Here is a 23,291-nt window from a genome sequence, read left to right on the forward strand (position 1 = left end):
ATGCCTAATTAAAGCCAAGTGAAGGAATGAAACTATTTCAAAAGACAATTTAATTAAATTCAGTTGCATTCATATAAATCGTGACTCTTCAAGGTATGATTTCGGTCACAGCACTGAATGTGCGTCTTTCTGCATTTTGATTAAAAAAAAAATCACTTCAGTTTTGAACTGAAGGCGAAGTAATTAGTGGCTGGTAACGTTTGGGCAGCGCTAAACGACGGCGTGTCGGCAAACGGCAGCCCCTCTGCCTTTCCCAGTCTTTCCCAGTCTTTCCCAGACTTCTTATTTTACCCGTAGCTCATTTGCCTGCCAGTCAGTTCAAGACCCTGAGACAATGAATGTAACGTCAGCCCCCCCCCCCCCGCCACCCCCCACCTCTTCCATCCTCACCGGCAGCTGCGTAGTGAACCTCTGTTCACCTCTGCTTCACACGCTCGCTCTCTCTGGGGCAGCCCCCCCCCCAGTCCGGGCCACACTCCATCACCATGCCCCCAAAGAGTCCTCCGTCTGTATTTCGGTTCAGTGTAACGCCCTGCGCCGCCCCTCGCAGATCCGCCTTTGTCTCCTCCTGCTGATTTCACCGTTTCCTTGTGTTCCTGCATTCAGGACAGGCCTGTGACTGCGCAGCATTTTGGCCGAATCAGCGAAACGCAGACACTGAACGCCTTAGGTCATTTATTACTTTGTCACTCCTCTACAGTTCCCTTTCTTCTCTTGTTTGTCACTGGATCGTCACCCCCCCCCCCCCCTTCAAAGCTTTCTGCCCTGAATGTTTCCGTCCGCAGTCTTTGAGTTTCCTCGGCACTCCGTGTTATCTGTGGGATTTTATGACGCTAATGTGGTTTTTAATCGTCCTCTTGTACAATCAAGGGTTTTGAATAATGCAGAAGTCGCCTGCAAACATTTCACCGGCGTCTGAATCTGAATATGGGCCGGGTCCACCCTGGCGCGTCAGCTGGGCCTTTCAGACCCGCCCCCTGGATTCTGATTGGATGACTGTGGTCACCTGTTGCAGCCATGCACCTGTTTGGGCTCAACTGGCACCTGCAGCCTGTGCAACGGCAGGTATTCCAGCTGGTGGAAGACGGTACAGGCGGCGCTTCTGCACCCACGGACCTGGGCCTGCCGCCTCTGGGGAACACCGCCCTGGAGCTGCCCGACCGGGGAGACAGGGAGGAGGGTATGTAGCTCCTTCACGTCTGCTTTGCATCAGCTGACATATATCCATGGGTCAAAGGGTAAAGGTCACCAGGCATAACAGTGCGCTGGTGTGGGAGATCCATGCAGTCAGACCGGGTATTTCCTGTTACGTACTACCCTGTGCCGCAGTATAAAACCTCGTGCGTAACATCTGCCGGGTCCTGAGCTTGGAATCACATGTTTATATATCTCCCGAAAGGCTCTTCTGTTTTTCAGCTTTTAAAAACCCCCAGTTGCATCCGTAGAAAAATCCAGAAAGCCGGCGCTGCCGGAATATCACTGTTTATTCTTGCTGGCAAATGAGGCGGCTCTGGTGACAGTGCGTCCAGGAGATGGAGCGCCGTTAGAAGTGCCGTTACCCTGAAGGGATGCGCTCCTTTCATCTCTTAAATTGGGCGCGTCTTCTGGCAGCAGAAGAAAGCGGCTAACGAACAAACGGCGTGGAATGATTTACGCTCAGAGAGCGAGCTCTACCCCGCAGCCTGAGAAATGGGCCCCGTTTATGTAATTAATAAGCTCCGCACAACGGCGGGACATTAGGATGGTGCTGCTACGGACAACGCAGAAAGGTAGAAAAGTTTGAGTAAATAATGCTGAGGGCAGATTAAGGTCACAGCGTGTTTGCCAGCCGAAGAGGTGAGTAATCAATAACCGTTTTATTCATTGTGTTGCTTAAGTATTACTCGGAGGCCATTTAATCCTGCTTCGTGCTGTACGAGCACTAGGGAAGGTGTGGCACTTCAGTTTTGATTTGCTAATCAATCCTTTCGTTCGACTGCCTTTGATCTCCGGAGCAAATGTCACGGACGTTTTTGCTTTTCCCCGAGCCCGGGTGCTGAGTACTTTAAGCTGTGAGGACGGAGGTCTGTAGGCAGACTCTGTAGGCAGACGGGGACCTGCGCATCGCAGCCCGAGTGGCGAGATGGAGAGCGCCATCTGGCACTGCGCAGCGCGTGACCGCCGTCTGTGGCCGGGCCCCGCGCGCTCTCTTACGAGCATGTCTGCTTTAATGGATATCACTGCTGCAACGAAGCCCTCTACATATGTAAGCAGATGGCCGACTCTCCATCAGGTCTTGTGAGGAAGGTGCCTCACGAAGAAGATGGAAGTCTACACCTGGCCATATGCTTGCTTGCACTTGTGGGAAACCCTTCCCATTTCCTACGGAATACGAAATTGCGTTTATGACTCACTGGGTCTTTGGGAGCCTTTCCTTCTCTGCATGGCTAATGAGATTAATTAGCAGGGTGGTCAGGCTGATTGGCTTCCCTGTAGACCCCCTCGCTGTTGTATTTAGCCGTTACTCCTCTGGTCGATGGACCGAATGCGCTGACGAGCGATACGACGCCTCGCTTGCAGATGACAGCTTCATCGACTCGGGCGAGATCGACGTGGGCCGCAGGATCGCGCACAGCATCCCTCCCGGCGTCTTCTGGAGGTGCCAGATCTTCGTGGACCATCCCATGTACCTTAAGTTCAACGTGTCTCTGAGCAAAAACGCCCTGGTGGGGATCTACGGGCGGAGGGGCTTGGCCCCCTCCCACACACAGGTGAGGCGACGCACGTGCTGGAAGGTTGTTGGTTTATATCACAATCCTAACCACCTGCTGTAGTTGCTGTAAATGGGCTACTTAGCTGAGCTGCTCCAGCTGCGCAGACGGGGCTGCCGTCTGAGTGCAGCACAGCATCGTAAGACAGACAAGCAGACACTGAAACATTCACGTTCCTAAAAGCTGCGTACCCCACATGGGTTCCCAGTCCAGGGAAATGTTATTTGGGTAATCTGTACTGAATTAATGAATTACTAATAATCTCATTATGTATGGTTAGTTAATTAATTGAACGATGAAGAATGGCTCGATGAAGAATGGCCCCCCCCCCCCTCCTCGTGGGCTCCTCACGCCCTCCGCGGCTTCACGCCGGCCGCCCATGTATCAGCAGGAATCATCCGTGCCGCACGTTAACCTCATCGATCGTCTCGCAGCCAGCCGTGGGTGCTCGTTATCACCGCGGATTTGGGGCGATCTCTCAATTTCACATATTCCGACCGGCTGCGATCTACATTTATTCGGACGGAGGCGATCGATTACGGACCGAAGGTGTACGTGCGGGGACTGGCAGAGAGAGGGACCATTTCCCGAAATAAATGCACATGATGAACAACAGCAAGCAACGTCGTGATGCTACAGTAGGTAGCAGTTAGCAGACCTTCCTGCTGAACTGGGATCTGTGGCAGCGGTCGCTCCTCTTACTGCCTGATAAATGTGATTTCTGCCACTGCTGGTTCTGCCCCTGAAGAGCTGCTTTCTCCTTCAGTAAACACCTTGTCTTATAAAGTTGAGCAATTCTGCATTTAATTCTTGGGGAGGCAGTTTCACCTTGGCATGATTAGCGCTGGCTGCGATTAGCGCTTGGCGTGATCCCCCCGGTCCGGTGCGTGACCCTGTCTCCCTGGCTCTGCCTCTCCCCAGTTTGACTTTGTGGAGCTGCTGGACGGCCGTCGTCTCCTGGGCCAGGAGGCGCGTGCCCTAGAGGCCCCCAACACACAGCCTGTCAGCCTGGCCCCTTTGGGGAGCCACGACACGGGATTCATCCAGTATATGGACTCAGGAATCTGGCACCTGGCCGTCTACAACGATGGCAAGGAGGCCGAGCAGGTCTCCTTCATCGCCACGCCTGTAGGTAAGCTCTGCGGGGGGGGGGTGCAGGATGATGCAGGATCCAGGTCAGGCCAGGGGCAGGGGGTTGATGGGGAGGGGTGGGGGCATTTGAAGCAGAAAAGGAGCAAGCAAATTTAGACGTCAAAAAAGCAGCGAAAATGACCGACCCCCCCACACACACAGGTAGATGATTGCAATAATTGACTAAATTGTTTGGAACTGAGGATTTTTCACAAAAGCTTAAAAGCTGTTCTGTGAAGGAAAAAAACTCTGATTTTGGATTTTCTAGTAGAAAGATGTAATATCATGTAGCATTTTATGCTATAATACAAATTGGGTATGGGCTGTCACGCTACATATATACACACAGTGGTACCTTGACTCACGAGTGTCCCAACTAAGGAGTTTTTTGAGATACGGGTCGTCTCCCGGCTGATTTTTTGCTTTGAGTTGAGAGCTAAAAATGGGGTTAGGAGCCAGCTTCAGATACCCCACCGCTAGCTGGCGCAGTGAGCCAGCTTCAGATACCCCACCGCTAGCTGGCGCAGTGAGCCAGCTTCAGATACCCCACCGTTAGCTGGCGCAGTGAGCCAGCTTCAGATACCCCACCGCTAGCTGGCGCAGTGAGCCAGCTTCAGATACCCCACCGCTAGCTGGCGCAGTGAGCCAGCTTCAGATACCCCACCGCTAGCTGGCGCAGTGAGCCAGCTTCAGATACCCCACCGCTAGCTGGCGCAGTGAGCCAGCTTCAGATACCCCACCTCTAGCTGGCGCAGTGAACGCCGCAGTGAACGCCGCAGCATCTACACAGCACCCCGTGTCTCACTCGTTCACTTTAAGCGGTTAGCTCGCAGTGGACAGGTTTTTATAGAAACCCCCCACAGATGAACGTGAGGAAAGCGTGCCGAAACGGGCAAAAATCAGCGAATAAGACTCAGTTATTCAGTTCAGCCTGTCTCCTACACCTTCGTCAGTTTCTTCAAGGCGTCTGATCTCCAAGGCAAATGCCGTGCATTATACTTAATAAAACCAGTTTATTGCAGTACATTCTATTGTATTGTGGTTTTATACAATACTCGTTATTTATAAGCATATTTTTCTAATTTAAAAATGTTTTTTTTAAGGCTCCAGATCTGATTAGTGGCATTTCAATTAATTTCAATGGGGAAAATTGATTTGACATACGAGTAATTTGAGTTACGAGCTCCGTCATGGAACGAATGAAACTCGTAAGTCAAGGCATCACTCTGTGTGTGTCCGTGTGTGTGTGTGTGTGTATATATATATATATATATATATATATATATATACACATTGTTTACATATATTCATATACAGTAAAATCCCCTTATAACGGACTTCAAGGGCTCTGGCTAAACAGTCCATTATATCCAAAGTCTGTTATATGCAGAGTTGCTGTATAGCCAGAACACAACTACAGGACGCCATTTACTCATGCCACACCCCAGCAGACACACTTGTGGTATAGATTATCATATTGTACATGTAATAATCCAACTTTACCTGACCAGATGCGTGACTATTAATTATATATTAATATAATTATATTAATCATATATATATATGAATGTATGCAAAAACAATGTTGCTTGTATCTACATTGACCAGCAGAGTAATTACACCAGTGTCAGCAAACTGACAGTACATAAATAAACATGGAAGTTCTGGTGGTTTTACTCATTTAAAAGCATGCCGTCTCCTTATTGAATCATCCACTCGGACTGAAAGCCGAAAGCCTGCCACCCGTCTTTCTGCTTGGGTAGCAGTTTGTCTGGGAGGAGTATCGGCCCCCAGGAATATCAGACGGGGCCCCCACCTTGCCCCTGCCCCCGCTTTCTCTGCTCTCCCTCCCTTAAAGACTCGGCTGATTTGAGGAGTGATATGTTGCCTAGTTGTCCACACCTACCGCCTGTATCACTCCTGCCTCAGCTCAAAGCTAAATGCTATTTCTGAAAAGCAGGCATCTCTGCAAATGGCCTGTAAATGCATGTAAATGCACATACTAATCGCTGTGGTTTCATCTGTAGCTCTCCTGCTTAAGTTTCTACTCAAAGTCATACTGATTGGAAAATCAAATGGCGTCACTCAGGATTTTAAGGTGGGGCCAATGATTTGTTTTGAATCTGTGAGTGAGAGGTGAGGGGCACTCTGGGGGGCAATCAGCTTTCAGCTGGGTCCTGTGGCCCCGCCCCTGTACACGCCCCTGGTACTGCTCAGCGTTGCAGCCGGTTCTCATGTCCATGACACTGGTGCTGTTACTGCCTTAACCAGCCAGCCTGCCCATTAAATTGATGCTTTCTGCTTCCTGCCGTCAGGAGCAGCTACAGGGCTTGGCTTTGCACTGTAGAGAGATAGTCAGTGAATAAAACACTGTCTTTGTGTTTGAGGCACCGTCCACCTTAGCAGTCAGAGTGGAGTGACCTGCTGCTCTCGGGCTGTGTGGCTCGTGTCGGGCCGTGCCCCCCCCGCCCCCCCCCCCTGCCCCCTCGCCTCGGCACTGTGCCTCAGGAGCTGTAAGCTCCTTTAACGCCAGACACTCACTCAGACCTCGTGAGATCACGCCCACGTGCAAACTGCTACAATATTCTCTGTAACTGAAATGGGCCTTTTGGGACTTTTGGCGATGTTTATGTCGGGGGGGTGGGGAGGGATCCGCCTTCCCGCCTCAAGCCGTGTGCTTGTAACGTCCCAGCATGCTTTGCTGTGTCCTTTCAGACTCCATAGATGACTGTCCCAATAACTGCTTTGGTAACGGGGACTGCGTGTCAGGGACCTGCCATTGTTTCTCCGGCTTCCGGGGCCCCGACTGCGGCCGAGGTGAGACTGATCCTTTGTCTCTGCATTCTGCATTTTCCTCTGCCCCCCCCCCCTACATACACACACAAACATGGCTTCCCCCTTAGGCTTCCCCTTTTGCTGCTGCTTTCTTTATTCTCAGTCAGTGCCGGTCGAAGATCATGTGGCTACCCTAGGAAAACTTCACCATTGCTTTCCCCACGTGGGGGACGATCAATTTTGGTGCTGGTCAATGCTCTTAGGTGGCCGCCCATATCGCCCGATGGCTTGCCTGGCACTGTTCTCTGTATATGTCCATACTGTAATGTCTTTAGACTGCCATCTTTAATCAAAAGCTGTGCTTAGAGACCCCAGACCCCGCATCAGAGCCAATCAGGGGCAGCGGCATGCTTTTCCTGCTGCCTTTTATAGCCCTGGCGGTCTTGTCTGGTGCCCAGGGCCCGTTTGGCTCTTCACTCGCCGGCAGCCGTCGATAATGCAGGATCGCTGCACCTGATCGTCTCCTCTGCGTTAATCTGACTCTAAAGATGACGATGAAGATCAGTGCCGTTCCTTGTGTGACCATCTGCCCCCGTCTCTCTGCTGCTCCGGCTGGTGCGTGTGGGCTCTGCGGCCGCTCTCCCCCCTCAGCCTCCTGCCCGGTGCTGTGCAGCGGTAACGGTCAGTACCTGAAAGGCCGCTGCGTGTGTCACAGCGGGTGGAAGTCAGCCGAGTGCGACGTGCCCACCAGTCAGTGCATCGACCTCTCCTGCAGTCACCATGGCACCTGCATCGCCGGAACCTGCATCTGTAACCCTGGTTACAAGGGCGAGAACTGCGAGCAAGGTAACTGCCTTCACTCCGGAGTCTGTCGCACCAGCTCCAAGGGGCCCGACGCCCTGTCAGCGATTTTAAAGCGTTTCTTCTCTGTGAGCATGAATGTGTATTGGTCATGGATAAATATGCAAAAAAAGATCTTATTCAACACAAGCGCTGAGCAGATACCTGAACTGTCACCCAGGCTGTTAGGGTGAGTGTCTAAATCACTTATCGTCTGTTGTGGGACAGGAGAAGGACTTTTTTCTCTTAAACGCGGTGAGAAACGTGACTTTTTCCCAAAGGTGGCCTCCTGTGCCAGTCGTGTATTTAGCTTTTCTTGGACGAGCGCGTCTGTTTTCTCAGGGCCTCCGTTAGTGATGCAAACGCCTCCTTTGTGTCCCGCGGAATCCCCTCAGCGCGGCCAGAGTCAGCCGCTAATCCCGTCACATGCCGGCTGCTGCGCGTTCGCTCCGGCCCGGAGACGGCGGTCATGTCGCTGTCGCTTTTGGCAGCTCCCCTTTCAAGATGAAAAATGGGCCCTGGGATTATGATAAATAGGGGCCCCTGACATTGATGGCCCCCACCCCTTTTTGATGCTAAAGTTAGGCGTGGGGGGGGTGGGGGTGGTATGGATGGGGCTCTCCTCTGGTATTCCTACCTTTCTTGTGTGCGACCTTCATCCGGAATGATTAATGGCCAGTGAGGAGCCTTTTGTCAGTCAGCCTATGATCTCTGTGCCGTGAGCTCAGACCATCTGCCGTGGGACGGGCGCATTCCTGCTTTCCCGCACCTCCTTCGCTCACGTCCTTGTCGTCGCGGTGACGTGGTTTTCGCAACCCATCCGGAGGCAGCCCCAGCGAGATATCCCCGTTGCAGCCTGCGTTTGGGGCAGCTACTGTATGTGGCTGTCGGCCCTATTTGACAGAAAAATGCAATATTTTTTTATTATTCGTGTTGTTGATTTCCTTCGGGCCATCCATCCATCCATCTATCTATCTATCTATCTATCTATCTATCTATCTATCTATCTGTCTAGCTGTCTATCTATCTGTCTATCTATCTATCTATCATCTATTTCATTTTGAAGTTGTTCTTTAATTAAATTAGCACTGGGTATCATTAACATACACAGGGTAGAATAATCTACAGTACCATGCTACACTGAGATGTTACTCTAACACTGTGGCCCGTCGCCTCTGCAGACCACTCACTGGCAGCACCTGCCTCTCTCTCTTTCTCCCCCCCAGTGGATTGCCTGGACCCGACATGCTCCGGGAGGGGGGTATGCGTCAGGGGGCAGTGTCACTGCCTGGCGGGCTGGGGGGGGCCCGGCTGTGAGAGTGCCCGCACCTCCTGCTTGGACCAATGTTCGGGACACGGCACGTTCCTGCCAGATACAGGAACCTGCAGCTGCCACCCGCACTGGACCGGCCAGGACTGCTCTACCGGTGAGAGGCGTCCTTGGGGGTCGCTGGGAACACCATTCGCGTCCGTCATGGCGTCTGTCACGACGTCTGTCACAGCATCTGTGGCCCGTGTGTCTGTCTGTCTGTCAGTCTGTGTATCTGAGTGCCTGTGTGTTTTTCCGTCTGTCTGTGACTCCATGTGTTTGTGAGACTGTGAATCTTTGTCTGTGGCTCTGTGAGTCCACGTGTCTCTCTCCGTCCATCTGTCAATATGTGTGTCTGTCAGTTTGTCTGTCTGTGAGCCTGTGCGTCTCTGTGTGTGTCTGTCAGTCTGTCTGCCGTGTGTGAGTGTGAGTGTGTGTCTGTGAGCTTGTGTGTCTGTGTGTCCCCGTGTCCGTCTGTTGTGATGTGGGCCGTCCTCGTTTCCTGGCCCTGCTCCTGTTCTGTGTTTTTCTTTGTTTTATCGCCTCATTTCTGGTGTGAAACGTAAACAGGTTCTGTTCCTGAATACCTCACTGCTCCATGCCTGCTCTGTCAGTGTTTAAATGCTTTTAAGTCATTATGTCTCGGGGACTTTTGAAGCGATTCTCAGCTTGATATCAGCAGGTCGGTAGTGTGTGGGAAAGTACCCCGGGAAACGAGTGTGGAGAGGGGGGCGGTGAAGCCCGTCTCCTAAAGCAGCGCCGGGCCCACAGAGCTGAACTCTCCCTGGGTCTGGGGCTCTCCCACGCCACACCTGGCTCTCTGCATACTTGTGATGTCGTCACACCGCAGATGTGCAGACATGCGCTGTGAATCTGATGCGGGTTTTGTTCCTTGTTCTTGGCCTTGTCCTCCTGGAACCTGAGAAGAAAATGAAAAACAAGCCTTTTACCCATCCTCAGGACGGAGAAGAGAGACACATGGCTGGTCCTAGTGTCCTGCTATAACTCCCTGTTGATGTCACAGTCTGACAGGGGACTCAAATGACAAAAGTGACTCATTTTCAGAATTGCGACATGTGCTTTAATTTAATATCGCGCCGCTGCTGGATCTCGGCGCCCTCGCTGCTCAGTAAACCCCGGTGCAGCACCAACAAGCAGGGTTTGCTTTTCCAGGGACGTGCTCTTTGGAACTTTCCGGAAAGCAGCGGGAGCTTTCGGCCCCCCACAGTGACGAGGGCCAGCCCTTGCCGTTTCACACTTACACGTCTCTAGCCATCTGCTCTGTTGCATCATGCGCTTCTACTGCGAAGATTAAAACGGCTCCACAGCGGACTTTCTGCTCTTCATCAGCTCACCGCCGCTGGTGTGGTCGGGACCAGCTCTCATTGGCTGGCGGCGAACAAACGGCAGCTACATCCTGTCAATGCACATATGTATTATGGGTGGCTAATAAATCCGCCACACGATGATTGGCAGTCGAGAACACAGCAGCTATTGCATCCGGGTTCTCCAGAGACGTCGTGGACTGGAAGTCCCCGGCCAGATGCATACGGGGTGGCCAGCATCAGATGGACGTCAGCCTGTTCGCACCTCATTGCCTTGCGTCTTTTAGTGCCAAAGCTGGGCTTATTTGGGGGTGCTGTGTGGCTCTGCAGCTTAGGACTGTGCTTGTGATCAGAAGGTTGTTGGTTCTAATCCCAGGGTCAGCAGAGTGCTCCTTGAGCATGACCCTTAACCGCAGCTGCTCCCAGGACTGTCTGAGACTGATTCCTCAATTGTGTGACGTTTTAGATGAAAGCATCTGTTGAATAAGTAAATGTAAATGTCTCCACCTGTAGTCAATCCCGTGCAGCAAGGTCTCAGCAGGCGGCCCGTCCAGTGCTCGCTGCAGGGGTGCCTTTGGTCATTCTCAGCCGACCCGGAGTCCACGTCGTGACAGCGGCAGATCGAAGTTAATTTTGCAAAAACGAGCGCCACATTTCACAGCTGCCTCGTGGCTTAAGGCTGCCATCAGCCAGCCCGCCTTTGCATTGCTGCAGTTTCATCATTGTTGAATAACCCCTTTTTTGAAACGGATCAGATTTCCGTCTCCATTTTAATATAAAAATGCAAGCAGGAGACATGACATCCGTGGAGAAATCCCGGGCCGGCAGATAAAGGCAGCGGCTGCTCTGTGCCTCTTTAGCTCCGGTCGAGCCCTCGCTCCCTCTCACGTGGTAAATAATACATCGAGCGCGGCCGCCGATTCTCCGCGGGTACAGGCAGAGGCGTGCCCCCTGCCGCGTCCCCTGCTGACCCGCGTGCGACTCATCCAGGCCCGCTTCTTCGTAAATGTTCCGCGACGGCTTGGCCTGGGTATCGTAGTCGGCGGCGGCTTGTAAAAGAGGAGAGCCCGTTTAGAAGTCAGGACCGCCAGGGTTCAAGGGGTCAGCAACTCTACAAAGATCAGGCGTCCGTTTCCGTTTTAGCCCCCACCTCTGGCACATCAGGATATGCCCCTCCCCCCCCGAGAACCTGGTGTTTATTTATTAAAGGAAAACCGATCGCCTCGGTATCTCTAAAGTCCAGATTTTTGGGGGTTTTTTTGCGCATGGAATGTCAGTGCTGGGATTTCAGAATTCAAGATGGCTGCGCCCTTTATCAACAGAAGTTAATGCTGTAGTTTTGTACTGTCTGTTAGCACTTACGTCTTATTTGTGTCTCATTAATTTGGTCGTACACACAGTCCTGTCCAACTGCTATCTGTGGACATCTTTGGTGGACATGCAAGTGTTTTTATGCACAAAATATCACGCAACGTGTTGTTATCAACTGATATTGCTCACATGGCTAACAGGTAACTGGGCTAGAACTGGGGCCTGTTTCACAAAGTATGATATCCCTCTTTGCCGGATAAATTGTCGGATTTAAAGGTAATCTGGGCTAAATGTAAGTGAACGAAGACAAAAGCATTTTAAAATGGGGTGTGTTAAATCTGGCTAAGCAAAAAATTGCTTTTAAACAGGTCCCTGGTATTGCTAAATAGCTGACTTGGGTGGGGGGGGGGTGGTGCAAAAAATGTGAGCAGTGTGACGCCCCCCATTTGGTGGCTCTGGATGTTGAGGAGCCTCACAGAATGCTCCCCCAGGATCTCCTCCTCCTTTCAGACCTCCGGGGTGTGACTGCACCCCCTAAATAATCACTCCCGCCTTCCTTCCCACCCCCTCCATTCTTTCCCAGAGATCTGTGCAGCAGACTGCGGCGGTCATGGCGTCTGCGTGTCGGGGGCCTGCCGCTGCGATGACGGCTGGGCGGGTGCCGCCTGCGACCAGAGGGCATGCCACTCCCGCTGCGACGAGCACGGCACCTGCAAGGACGGCCGCTGCGAGTGCAGCCCTGGCTGGAACGGCGAACACTGCACCATTGGTAGGGGGTGTGGCCGGGGGCAGGGCTTGGTGTGGGGGCGTGGCCAATGGGAGCATGATCGGTGTGTGGCTCTGTGCGTGTGAGTCCTGCGCCGGTGCATGAGCGGCTTGGCTGAGCGCGTGCGGGACGCGGGAATGCTTCCGGAAGCCTTGCCCTTGGTGTCCGTCCGCCCCGCTCGGCCGCAGAGATGTTTCTGGAAGTCCTGTGAGGTGTCGTCTCCGATGAGTCCTGGCTGTCCTCCCACCTGCTGTGTTTCTGCTCGGTGACTCCGTTCCCTGAATCGCTTTCGCTGACGACACCGATGCGACCGAAAAGCAGCACCAGTGCAGATCCCGTCCACCTGAGCGCATGGTAATGACTGCAGCTTTACCCAGAGCTGAAGGAGCGTTTGAGCCCCCTCGCACTGCGAGAAGGGGAGCTGCCTCCCTGAGCCGTCCATATCCATCCCTCTTCTGGGATTTGCCAAGAGAGAATGTTTTGGTAGAGAGACAAGGCCGTCACGGGCGTTTATGCTGAAACCGTTCTAATTTTTTTAAAAGCTTACATTTAGTTTGCTCCAAAGCTGCATAACCAAACCAAATCCCCAAATCTGTTCGTAAGGGAGTCCCCGGAAATCTCCGCCCTCATGTCACCCCCTTCCACACCCTCCAATCCCATTCCTGGGGATCTCCCGGAGACACACGTGGACTGACACGGCTCTTTGACAATTTTTTTTTTCCCCAGCCTGTGACATTTTCAATCACTACCTGTTTACCAGAGCCTGTGGCTCCGCCCCCTTACACGGGAATGAGGTTTAATATACTGTTCTGGTACCCTGTGGCATGGAGAGAAGTGTCAGATGCCAAGAACATCACCCAGGAGACCAGAAGCCAGATGTTTGCAGCTGCAGTTGCCGTGGCGAAACATTCCGTGTGTGGTGGCTCTGGTGAACAGGCTCTGGTTGGCTAGCCCTCCCTCTGTGCCCCGCCCCCTGGTGTCCGCATGGCCTCTGGCATGTGGAGCATGTGCTGTGTTTCTGTGTGTTGATCTCAGCCCTCGTTCCGGGTTCCAGCCTCCCTTATATGTCCTTGTCTTTTATCCCCTAAGCTCACTATCTGGATAAGGTAGTGAAAGGTATGGCATTCCTACTTCCTCTGTGTTTCGTTTGCTTGTCTGTCCGTTTCCTACCACAAATCATCGAGCTCACGGGCCACAGTCCAAGCTCCACGACCGAGCTTCTCCTGCACACACGCCCCACACGTGCCCCTCCTCCATCCGACACCTGCATCATGCTGCTGCGCTCCCGCTGTCTGGATGCCCTCCTCCGGTCCTGACAGAGCAGGACGTTATTGTACCTCGCCGTGAGTCCTGCTGCCACACCCTTGGGGCCTTTAGAGGGGTGGTTGTGAAGGGTGGGGCTGTTTACCCCACCCTTGCAGAGGAGCATGGTTTTCCACCTCTTCATACTACCGCAGAGGCATATTGTGTGCAGTGACCCCTTCGGCCACTAGGGCGGCGGTGTTGGTTGGTTTGGATTCAGTCCTCCAGGGGGCTGCTTCTGAATCATTTATTAAAAACAGCCCGGCAATGTGTCTATGTGTCTCCACTGTGGGCCATTCGCATCCAGGGGGCGCTGATAGGGGGCGAGGTAAAGCGACCATCCCAGGCATGTGTTCTTCAGCGCTACTGTTTAGCCTGGCTCCTAGGGGGGGCATTGCTGCTGTGGTAACACATGCTTATCTGCTAGTGCAGTCTGGGCCTCTGAAAGCCACTACTGTGCCCCCCCCCCCCACCCACCAAGACAGGAGCTTAAGCTCTGAAATATCTCTGCGCCTAACCCTCATGCTTGCTGCCTGGTGAACTTGAAAATGCGACATATTCCTGTCTGAGAAATAATCTGTCCGGCTGATGCGACAAGACCACAGTGCCCAGCAGGGTGCCCCCCCCCCCCCCCACCATTGTGCGTGTTGCGTGTGAGTTTGTTTCTCAGAGAGGGCCGATCGCAAGTCCACACCCTGTGCTCCAGTTTCGCCCTCATGGGGCTGGTCCAGCACGGCCCGTCTCCACGGCAGCGTGTGATGTGCACGCCACGAGATCGCCGCTCCGAACTAGGTCAGGAGAAGCGTACATGCTATGCTAATGTGTAACGTGTCAGGGCTCTGTATTTCAAAGGCTGCTCTCTGCCTGCATTTACTGTGGGGGGTTGGGGGGGCGGGGGCTGGATCAAACGGGATCCGATGAGTGCCGTGGGTAGACGAAAGAGAATGAGTGATCACCCAACAGTCCTGTTGTCACAGCGACGGCGGCCGGCCCTGGGGCCCTCTGACGCCGAGCCTGGGTTGGTCTCTGCGACTTTAAAGCAGTGCTTCTCAGACCAGTCCTCGCGGACCTCAAGCCGGTCCACGTTTTTTCTCCCTCCAATCTCCCATCCAATCAAGAACACAGAATACCTGTCACAGGTGGGCTGGGACCTGGGAGGGACCAAAAACGTGGACTGTCTGGGAGTCCCCAAGGACTGGGTAGGGAAACCCTGCCTTAAACGAATCCCGCCCCTCCGTCCCGTGAGACATTGCACAGGGTCCGTGAAGAGGCAGCAACCCCACGTCGCCCCCCTCAGGGCCAATGCGAGTACAGCTAGTTGTCAGGGGGGAGGGGCTCCAGCAGAATGCAGCAGGCTGCCGGCATCCCTCACCTCCCTCCCTCGTGGTGATGCTTCCGCTTCTCCCTGTGTCTGCAGAGGGCTGTCCCGGCTTGTGTAACGGCAATGGCAGGTGCACTCTGGGTAACAGCGGCTGGTATTGCGTCTGCCAGCTGGGATGGAGGGGGCCCGGCTGCGACATGTCCATGGAGACGGCCTGCAGCGACGGCAAGGATAACGATGGAGGTAGAGTCTGCTCAGCACACTGCTTACATGCAGAGACCCCCGGGGCATTACACACATGCACACGCCCTCCGCAGTATTATAAACATGCACTCACCATTCTGAGTCCCACAATCTAAGTCCTACCATCTCAGTCCTGCAATCTGAGTCCTGAATCTCACAGTTTGTGTCCCGCAGTCTGAGTTCTACAGTTTGAATCCTGCAATCTAAGTGCTACTGAGTCTAAGTCCCACAGTCTATGTCCTACTATCTGAGTCCCACAATCAGACTCCTACTATGTGAGTCCCACAGTCTGTGTCCTTCTGTCTGAGTCCTACCTTCTGTGTCCCACAGTTTGAGTCCTACCGTCTGAAACCCACAATCTGACTCCTACCATCTGAGTCCTGCAGTCTCAGTCCCGCCGTGCTCATCACAGTTCAGATCTGGTCTCTATCTCTGGATGCCTCCCTTGTTAGAGCAGATTGGAGGAAGCATGCAGAGTCATTCCATCCCTCCTGTCATCCTTCCTTCCCTATCTCCTGTCATCCCTCCTTCCATCCCTCCTGTCATCCCTCCTTCCCTCTCTCCTGTCATCCCTCCTCCCATCCCTCCTGTCATCCCTCCTTCCCTCTCTCCTTTCATCCCTCCTCCCATCCCTCCTGTCATCCCTCCTTCCCTCTCTCCTGTCATCCCTCCTCCCATCCCTCCTGTTGTCCCTCTTCCTGCTCTGAGCAGCTGCTCTGTCTGCAGCAGGTGTGTCTGACACACTGGTTTTGCTTTGCCGTGCAGATGGCCTGGCGGACTGCATGGATCCGGACTGCTGCCTCCAGACGTCCTGCCACAGCACTTCCCTGTGTGTGGGCTCCCCCGACCCGCTGGACATCATCCAGGAGACTCAGGTCCACACCGCCCAGAGCCGCCTGCGCTCCTTCTACGACCGGGTGCAGTTCTTGGTGGGCAAGGACAGCACGCATGTCATCCCTGGAGCGAACCCCTTCAAGGGCAGGTCAGTGCTTCTGCTTGCCCACCTCTGCTCTGCATTCAGCTGGTGGATTAGCAGATGACTTTGTTCATGTGATCACATAAGGCCAGATCTTTCTTGTTGGGCTCCTTCTGCTCCCACGGTGCCTGGATAGTGCTGCTTCTCCCAGCTCCGATACGTTAAGCCAGCGTTTCCCAATCCGGTCCTCGGGAACCCACAGACAGTCCACCTCCTGAGAGCAGAGAGGGAGCAGAAATGCAGACTGTCTGGCAGGGATCTTGGAGGGAGCAAAAACATGGACCGCCTATGGGCCCCCGAGGACCAGATTGGGAAATACTTACATTAAGCTTTACAGGACCACCTCTGTTTCTGAGCGCCTTCGTTTAGCTTCATTTAGCTTAGGCTTGCAGCTCTCACTAAGGTAGCCTGACAGGGACAAACAGAGCGGATGTCCTATCTGGGCAAAAGCAGAGGAAATTCCTGGAAATTCACAGCAGGTTAAGATGGTTAAGAAGGTTAAGTACTGTCCTGTGTGAAACCTTCCCCATCTCACTTGCTGTGTGTAAGTTCACTGTGGTCCTGGGGAATGTTGTTTCATGCCAATGTATACCTGTGTATGGACGGCACAACAGAGAAGCCCAGTTTGCCGGGCTTGAGTTGATGTGACTGGACTTGAAATGCACCTTGTGGCAGCTGGGAAAGGGGCCATCCTGTGTTAACAGCTCCCTAAACACTGAAGAAAAGGGGCTGGTCATATGAAGAGAAGCCAGACATACTCCTCTGGTGACAGGTAGCTGTTGTGTCTTCATGCATTTCAAAGACTTCTGTAGTCCTGCGTCATAAATGCCCGAGCACCTTCTCCTTTTGGCCGAAGGACTGAAGTGCAGTCACCTTTTCATGAGCTTCTACATGCCCCTTTTCGATCTCCAACAATCACGTTCGAGCACCCGCCCTACAAAAAGTCTCTGCACAGCAGGGGATGGGCTTTCCTAACCCTAAACCTAACCCTAACCCCTTGTAGCTCCAGCACGTGGACAATCCGTGCCCATAATCCCCCAGATGTGTCACATTAGTCCATGTCCCGGTCCCCCTCTTCCGTAGTACCTCTCTCTGTCAGGTACTGGTTTGTTCGATTCACAGTGTTATAACTGCACCTGTAGTCAAGTCCCTCCTGAGAAGTGAGTGAAGACAGTCTGATGTGGACTCCAAGCTCTACCCATATTCCCGAGGACAGTCCCCAGTTGCAGTTCGTCACCAGCTGCGCTTTAGATGACGTCTGTTCCTCGCAGACTAGCATCTGGGGTGCCGGCGCATCCTGTCACCTGATCAGTCCACCATCGATCTGTAACCGCTGGGCCCTTGCTGTAAAGCATGTCACCTCTGTCTGCCACCACAAGCACATGTGACTAGGTGTACGGTGTCAGCCCAACATCCTTCAGCGTGCGGCCGAGATGGATGCCATCTCCATAGCACTGTGACACCTGCGGGGATGTTAGTGCTGATAACTGGGGGCGGCGAGTTACACAAGGTCATAAAGAACCCCACCCCCCCAATACCCTTTCAGATGAGCAGACTCCCAGAATAAAATGGGCAATGTGGGTAATTAAAATTAAAAGCCAAAAAGTCGTTCTCTCCGGATGGAGGGGGCTCTCTGCCAACAGGCGTGGCGGGGCCAGAGAAGACGCCTCTCTGCTTGTTTGCAGAGTACAAGGTTCGACATCTTAGATCTGCTGAGGTCTCCTGGAGGGAAAGACAGCAGACTGAATTAGCATCGAGCCCCATTCCCGGTGGCCACCACGCCACGTCTAAGTGTTATTGCCGCGAGAAAGGACAAGCGGGGAGCACAAGGGGGAGACCGCGCCACGGGTGTAGCCGAAAGGAGTACAGACACGTGCAGCCTAACACAGGCTAACACAGCTTAACACAACCTAACAAAGCCTTACACAGCCCAGCACAGCCTAACTAAGAACATCAAAACCTAATGCAGCCCAGCATAGGCTAACACAGCCTTTTCTCGGTCCAACAGAATCTAGCACAACTTAACACAGCCAACCACAACCTAACACAGCCTGACACAGCTCAGCACAGCTTGGCCTGTGTGGCATATACCTGTTGGATGCCTGTGTGTCTGTGGTTGCCAGGTTACAGTAAAGTTAGGTGACCGATGACTAACTGCATCTCATTGGGTCAGTTGTCAACCTTCAATTGAAATTTCGCTCTCTGAATTTGTCCGTTTTCCCATCTTAAAACCCCATAAATGACATATTTTTCTGAGTTCAACCTAAGGCCCTTGCCCCATCCTCTGCAGGCTGGTTCGCCCCCCCAGTACGTCCCCCCCACCAGCCCATTTTCTGCAGGCTGCTACGCCCTCACTGATCCCTCTGCGGCTGTAGGGCTGCTGTCTTCCAGCTCTTATCTCTTTGCTTTGACCTTGGAGGGAGCAGTGAAAGATGATCCAGGACAGGGCGCTTGCGATTGAAATCGCACTTTCTGGCCACCGTGGGGCGCCGCGAGTGTGTGTTTCGGGATGTGGCCCGCCCTGACCTCTGACCCCCGTCTCCATCTCCCTCCCAGCCATGTCTGCGTGATCCGAGGGCAGGTGCTGACCTCCGACGGGACACCCCTGGTGGGTGTGAACATCAGCTTCGTTGGGTACCCAGCTTTCGGATATACTGTCACCAGGCAGGATGGCAGGTGAGCCCCCCCCCCGGCTTCCTCCTCCTCCTCCCCCCCTTCATCTCCCTCCCATGCCAGCGGCCGCTCTCTGGAGCCCGAGCGCTAATGAGGCCCTGCGGCTCTCCCTGTGCCCGGCGCCGTCTGTGCCTGTGCCTGGACGGGCTCCTCCGCCACCGACTTCACAAGCAGCACCCAGGAGCCTCCTGCTTTGATTCCATCCTTCTCTGCTGCTCTCTGCTCTCCTCTGACTTCATTACGCCCGTCTTCTCCTCATCTCCCATGACTCTCCTTCTCTCTCCTCATACACCCCCGTCTCCCTCTCCCTCTGTTGCAGCTCCCCGGTCCTGTTTTGCTGTTTCGCTGCCCTTTCTCCGTCATCCGCCTCTCCCTCCCAGCATACCTGTAAACACAGCTCCCCCCTCCCCTTCCCCATAAATCCGCCTCCCCCCCAATCACGGTAAACAGAATCAGCGCAGCATGAAATCAGGTCCGCACCTGCTCATCCAAGCAGAAGCCGGAAAGCACTCCTGCATTCTCCTGCTATTATGCAGCCCCCCCCCCTCTTTTGTAATTGTCCGGGGGGCTTAGCTCTGACTTAGACTGTCTCCCCATCAGCCGAAAGCCTTGCATGGGATCTTCTGACACAGCCTGGATTTTCTCCCGGGCTTTAGTGGAGGTGAATGGGGAGCAGATTCATGGCTTTTCCTCTTCCTTACATTGCGGCATGAATGCGCTATCCAGCTGCCGGCGGGGGGGTCGGAACTGACCCCCACTGCTGATTGATCACGGGATCTGCTGTCAGCGAGCCCCTGACCCTCTTTCCGGTGACAAGGATCGCTCTCTGGGAGAGAAGGGGTGATGCAAACAACTAAATACAGACGAAATACTGCGTGACTCATAGAACGTTACTTTTAGTCAGGGAACGTCATGTATGACCAGCACACATTACATGTGGTCAGGGAACATTATTTATGGACAGTGAACATGACATACAGTTAATGAACGTCACGCACACTTATTGATTCTGTGTGTACATTCAGCAAACGTTACATATGTACATTGAAAGATGCATAATGTCAGTGATTGATACAGACAGTCAATGAAAGATACCGTCAGTGAATCATACTTGCAGTCAGTGAGCGGTCCTCATAGTCAGTCAGTAAGCAGTCCTCACACTCACTGAGCAGTCCTTAGGGTCAGTGAGCAGTTCTTGTGGTCAGTGAGCAGTTCTTATGATCAGTGAGCGGTCCTTACAGTTAGTCAGCAGTCCTCACGGTCAGTGAGCGGTTCTTATGGTCAGTGAGCGGTCCTTAGAGTTAGTCAGCAGTCCTCACGGTCAGTGAGCGGTTCTTATGGTCAGTGAGCGGTCCTTACAGTTAGTCAGCAGTCCTCACGGTCAGTGAGCGGTTCTTATGGTCAGTGAGCGGTCCTTAGAGTTAGTCAGCAGTCCTCACGGTCAGTGAGCGGTTCTTATGGTCAGTGAGCGGTCCTTAGAGTTAGTCAGCAGTCCTCACGGTCAGTGAGCGGTTCTTATGGTCAGTGAGCGGTCCTTAGAGTTAGTCAGCAGTCCTCACGGTCAGTGAGCGGTTCTTATGGTCAGTGAGCGGCCCTTAGAGTTAGTCAGCAGTCCTTACAGTGAGTGAGCGGTTCTTATGGTCAGTGAGCGGCCCTTAGAGTTAGTCAGCAGTCCTCACGGTCAGTGAGAGGTTCTTATGGTCAGTGAGCGGTCCTTACAGTTAGTCAGCAGTCCTCATGGTCAGTGAGCGGTTCTTATGGTCAGTGAGCGGTCCTTACAGTTAGTCAGCAGTCCTCATGGTCAGTGAGCGGTTCTTATGGTCAGTGAGCGGTCCTTAGAGTTAGTCAGCAGTCCTCACGGTCAGTGAGCGGTTCTTATGGTCAGTGAGCGGCCCTTAGAGTTAGTCAGCAGTCCTTACAGTCAGTGAGCGGGTCGCACTGCCAGTGAAGCACGTACAGGTGCAGCTGAACGTCAGCACAAGGAATGCGTGATGCTGGCCCCCCCAAACAAGGGCAGCCCCATGTTTACCTCGCCAGCCAATGAGGTGGCCTTTGAATAGCTCTGCACCTGGGAATCCCTCACGATTTGCACTGCAGGCCCCCAGATTGGCTTCCGTCACGCCCCCTTTCTTCCCAGGCGTGGGTCTTCGCTGGGAGACCCGGTCGCTCCCCAGGGTGCCGTGGATATCCCCGCACTAATTGCCTCTTGAAAAGCGACAGCATGCAAAGCAGGTGTGGCCTCCCAGTTATTAAATCGGCAGGTAAATGAATCACGCGGAAGACTGGCCGCCGTGGGGGGGGGGGGGGCTTCTTTAGCCGCCTCTCAGCAGAGCAGTTTAATTACATCATGGAACTCTCACACTAATCGGAGGCCTGTCGGTGGTCGGCCCCGGACGGATACCTGTCACTGACTGCGCTTCGCCCTGCTCGCCACAGCTCTTCCCTGCTTTGGGAGCCGGCAGCGCCGTTATTAGACACACTGTCTCCTTTCCTGAACTGAGGTGTTTCTTGGTGCCGCCCTGGTGTTGAAAATGTGTTAATACAACAGCATCCAGCAAACTGATCTATCACCTCCCAGATGTTTGTACACCCGTGAAAATGTTACATGGTATTTAAAAGCTGTGTGTTTATGCTGTGGAACTGGAATGGTTGATCTAAATGAAAATGACCAGGAAGTGGACTGGGAAAGTGCACGACCACATGTGAGCTAAAGCATTATGGGTTTTTTTTTTTTGCCCAGCTTTGACTTGGTAACCAACGGTGGCATCGCCCTCACGCTGCGGTTTGAACGTGCCCCCTTCATCACACTGGAGCACACGCTGTGGTTGCCATGGGGACGCTTCTTCGTCATGGACACCGTGGTAATGAGGCACGAGGAGAATGACATCCCCAGCTGCGACGTGAGCGGCTTCACGCGGCCCAGCCCCGTGGTGTCGCCAGCGCCACTCACCGCCTTCGCCGGCTCCTGCTCCGAGAGGGGCCCCACGGCCCCCGAGATCCAGGCGAGTGTCACATCACATGTGTTTCCCTCTCGTCTATCTCTGTCACATGACGGGCAGTGTGTGGGTAAGGCCTCTGCACCTGTAATCAGAAGGGCATGGGTTCGAATCCCAATCTCTTCAGTATGGTCACACTTCTTATGGATCTATGGGTTAGATCTTTGTGTCTCTGACCGGAAGGTCACTGGTTTAAATCCTGACCTCGCCAGAATAGTCACCTCTCCTTTGGGCCCTTAAGCAAAGCCCTTAACCTCCAAAATGCTCCAGGGGCCCCAGATAAATGGCGTGACCCTGTGTTCAGATCCTGCACTCTGCACTGTGTCACAAAGGAGGGCAAGACGGGATATTCCAGTGTACCTGTGCAAGTGGCAGATAAAGCATGATTTCTCTGGTTCTGCAGCGGGACTCTGCTCACGCCTGGGCTGCTGAAAACAAGGGGCTCTCAGATCCATACCTGCAACTGGCCTGCAAATCGTAATTCAATTCTGCATCGTAGCAGACGCTGTATTGTATCTCCTAAAAGTAATTGACCCGAGCTGTACAGTCCAATTGAGGACGAGGCTCCTCCTGGCGGGGCGCTGATTAGATTTCTCACGGGAAGGGAGTAGGAGCTGCAGGCGAGTGGAGTTCTCAGCACGCAGGAGCGCGAGTTAGCGGCCAGGCTGGGGCCCGGTCTTCAGGCGAGTCACATATGTCTCTTTGTCTGGCCGCTAAAGACGCGGCTCGCCTTGTTTTCGCGAGATTAATGACTCGCCGAGCGCCCGGAGTGTGGGGCGGCTCTCTTTCCTGGGGGGGCTCCTTCAGATGAGGGTGGCGACTCAAACTGCACGCACGCTTGAATCGCCTCCGGCTAATTGGTCCATGCTGAATAGCCGCGAGGCGGTCCGCCGGCATCCGTTAATGAACGCGGGCCCATCCCTAGGAGCTGGCTGGCACCCATCCGGTAAAAGGTGCCGGCGCTGAGCTCCAGGTTCGGCTCGTCTTCCTGCAGGAGTAAAACAATATCGCCCTTTTTTCAGGCTCCAAAGGCGGTGAGAATTCATCGCTATCGATTGGGGGGGTGGGGTGGAGAATGCAGCCGCAGTCACTCCCGCGATGTCATTCCATCCCCAGGAGGGGGTCGGCTACTCCCTCGGCATGCTGGGATACTTGACCCTCACGCCTTCGCCGGTGTTCTTAAGTTCAGCCTGTTGTGGCTTGGAGCCGCGTGCGGTGGTGTTGAGCATGTCCCCGATGGTCCCCTGACGCTCCCCCCCCCCCCCCCCCGCCCCGCCCCCCACAGGCCATCCAGGAAGAGATCCGCATCCCTGGCACAGACGTGAAGCTGAACTACCTGAGCAGTCGCACGCCCGGGTATAAGTCGATCCTGCGCATCACGCTGAGCCACGCCGCCATCCCCTTCAACCTGATGAAGGTGCACCTCACTGTGGCCGTAGAGGGCAGGCTGCTCCGCAAGTGGTTCCCCGCCGCGCCCGACCTCACCTACAGCTTTGTGTGGGATAAGGCCGACGTCTACAACCAGAAGGTGTATGGCTTGAGCGAGGCTTTTGGTGAGCTATCTGCCGCGCCT

General features: G+C 53.8%; 1 protein-coding gene across 11 annotated transcripts in view; it reads left to right on the forward strand.

Annotated features, from left to right (window-relative positions):
- Positions 1-23,291, forward strand: part of tenm4 (teneurin transmembrane protein 4) — a 139,119-nt gene that overhangs the window by 80,213 nt on the left and 35,615 nt on the right. For 6 of the 11 annotated variants that reach the window (XM_023807297.2, XM_072701254.1, XM_072701257.1 and 3 more), the window contains 13 exons: positions 1,016-1,180; positions 2,560-2,750; positions 3,672-3,882; positions 6,597-6,698; positions 7,308-7,502; positions 8,723-8,923; positions 12,025-12,210; positions 13,297-13,323; positions 14,927-15,073; positions 15,839-16,055; positions 18,606-18,725; positions 21,463-21,724; positions 23,004-23,271. In XM_023807297.2, coding sequence (XP_023663065.1) covers positions 1,016-1,180; positions 2,560-2,750; positions 3,672-3,882; positions 6,597-6,698; positions 7,308-7,502; positions 8,723-8,923; positions 12,025-12,210; positions 13,297-13,323; positions 14,927-15,073; positions 15,839-16,055; positions 18,606-18,725; positions 21,463-21,724; positions 23,004-23,271 — 2,292 coding nt within the window. The remainder of the gene's footprint in view (positions 1-1,015; positions 1,181-2,559; positions 2,751-3,671; positions 3,883-6,596; positions 6,699-7,307; positions 7,503-8,722; positions 8,924-12,024; positions 12,211-13,296; positions 13,324-14,926; positions 15,074-15,838; positions 16,056-18,605; positions 18,726-21,462; positions 21,725-23,003; positions 23,272-23,291) is intronic. The other 5 variants (XM_072701255.1, XM_072701256.1, XM_072701260.1 and 2 more) reach the window with 1 other exon arrangement.

Source organism: Paramormyrops kingsleyae, chromosome 17 (genome assembly GCF_048594095.1).
Source record: "Paramormyrops kingsleyae isolate MSU_618 chromosome 17, PKINGS_0.4, whole genome shotgun sequence".
NCBI classification, from domain to species: Eukaryota; Metazoa; Chordata; class Actinopteri; order Osteoglossiformes; family Mormyridae; genus Paramormyrops; species Paramormyrops kingsleyae.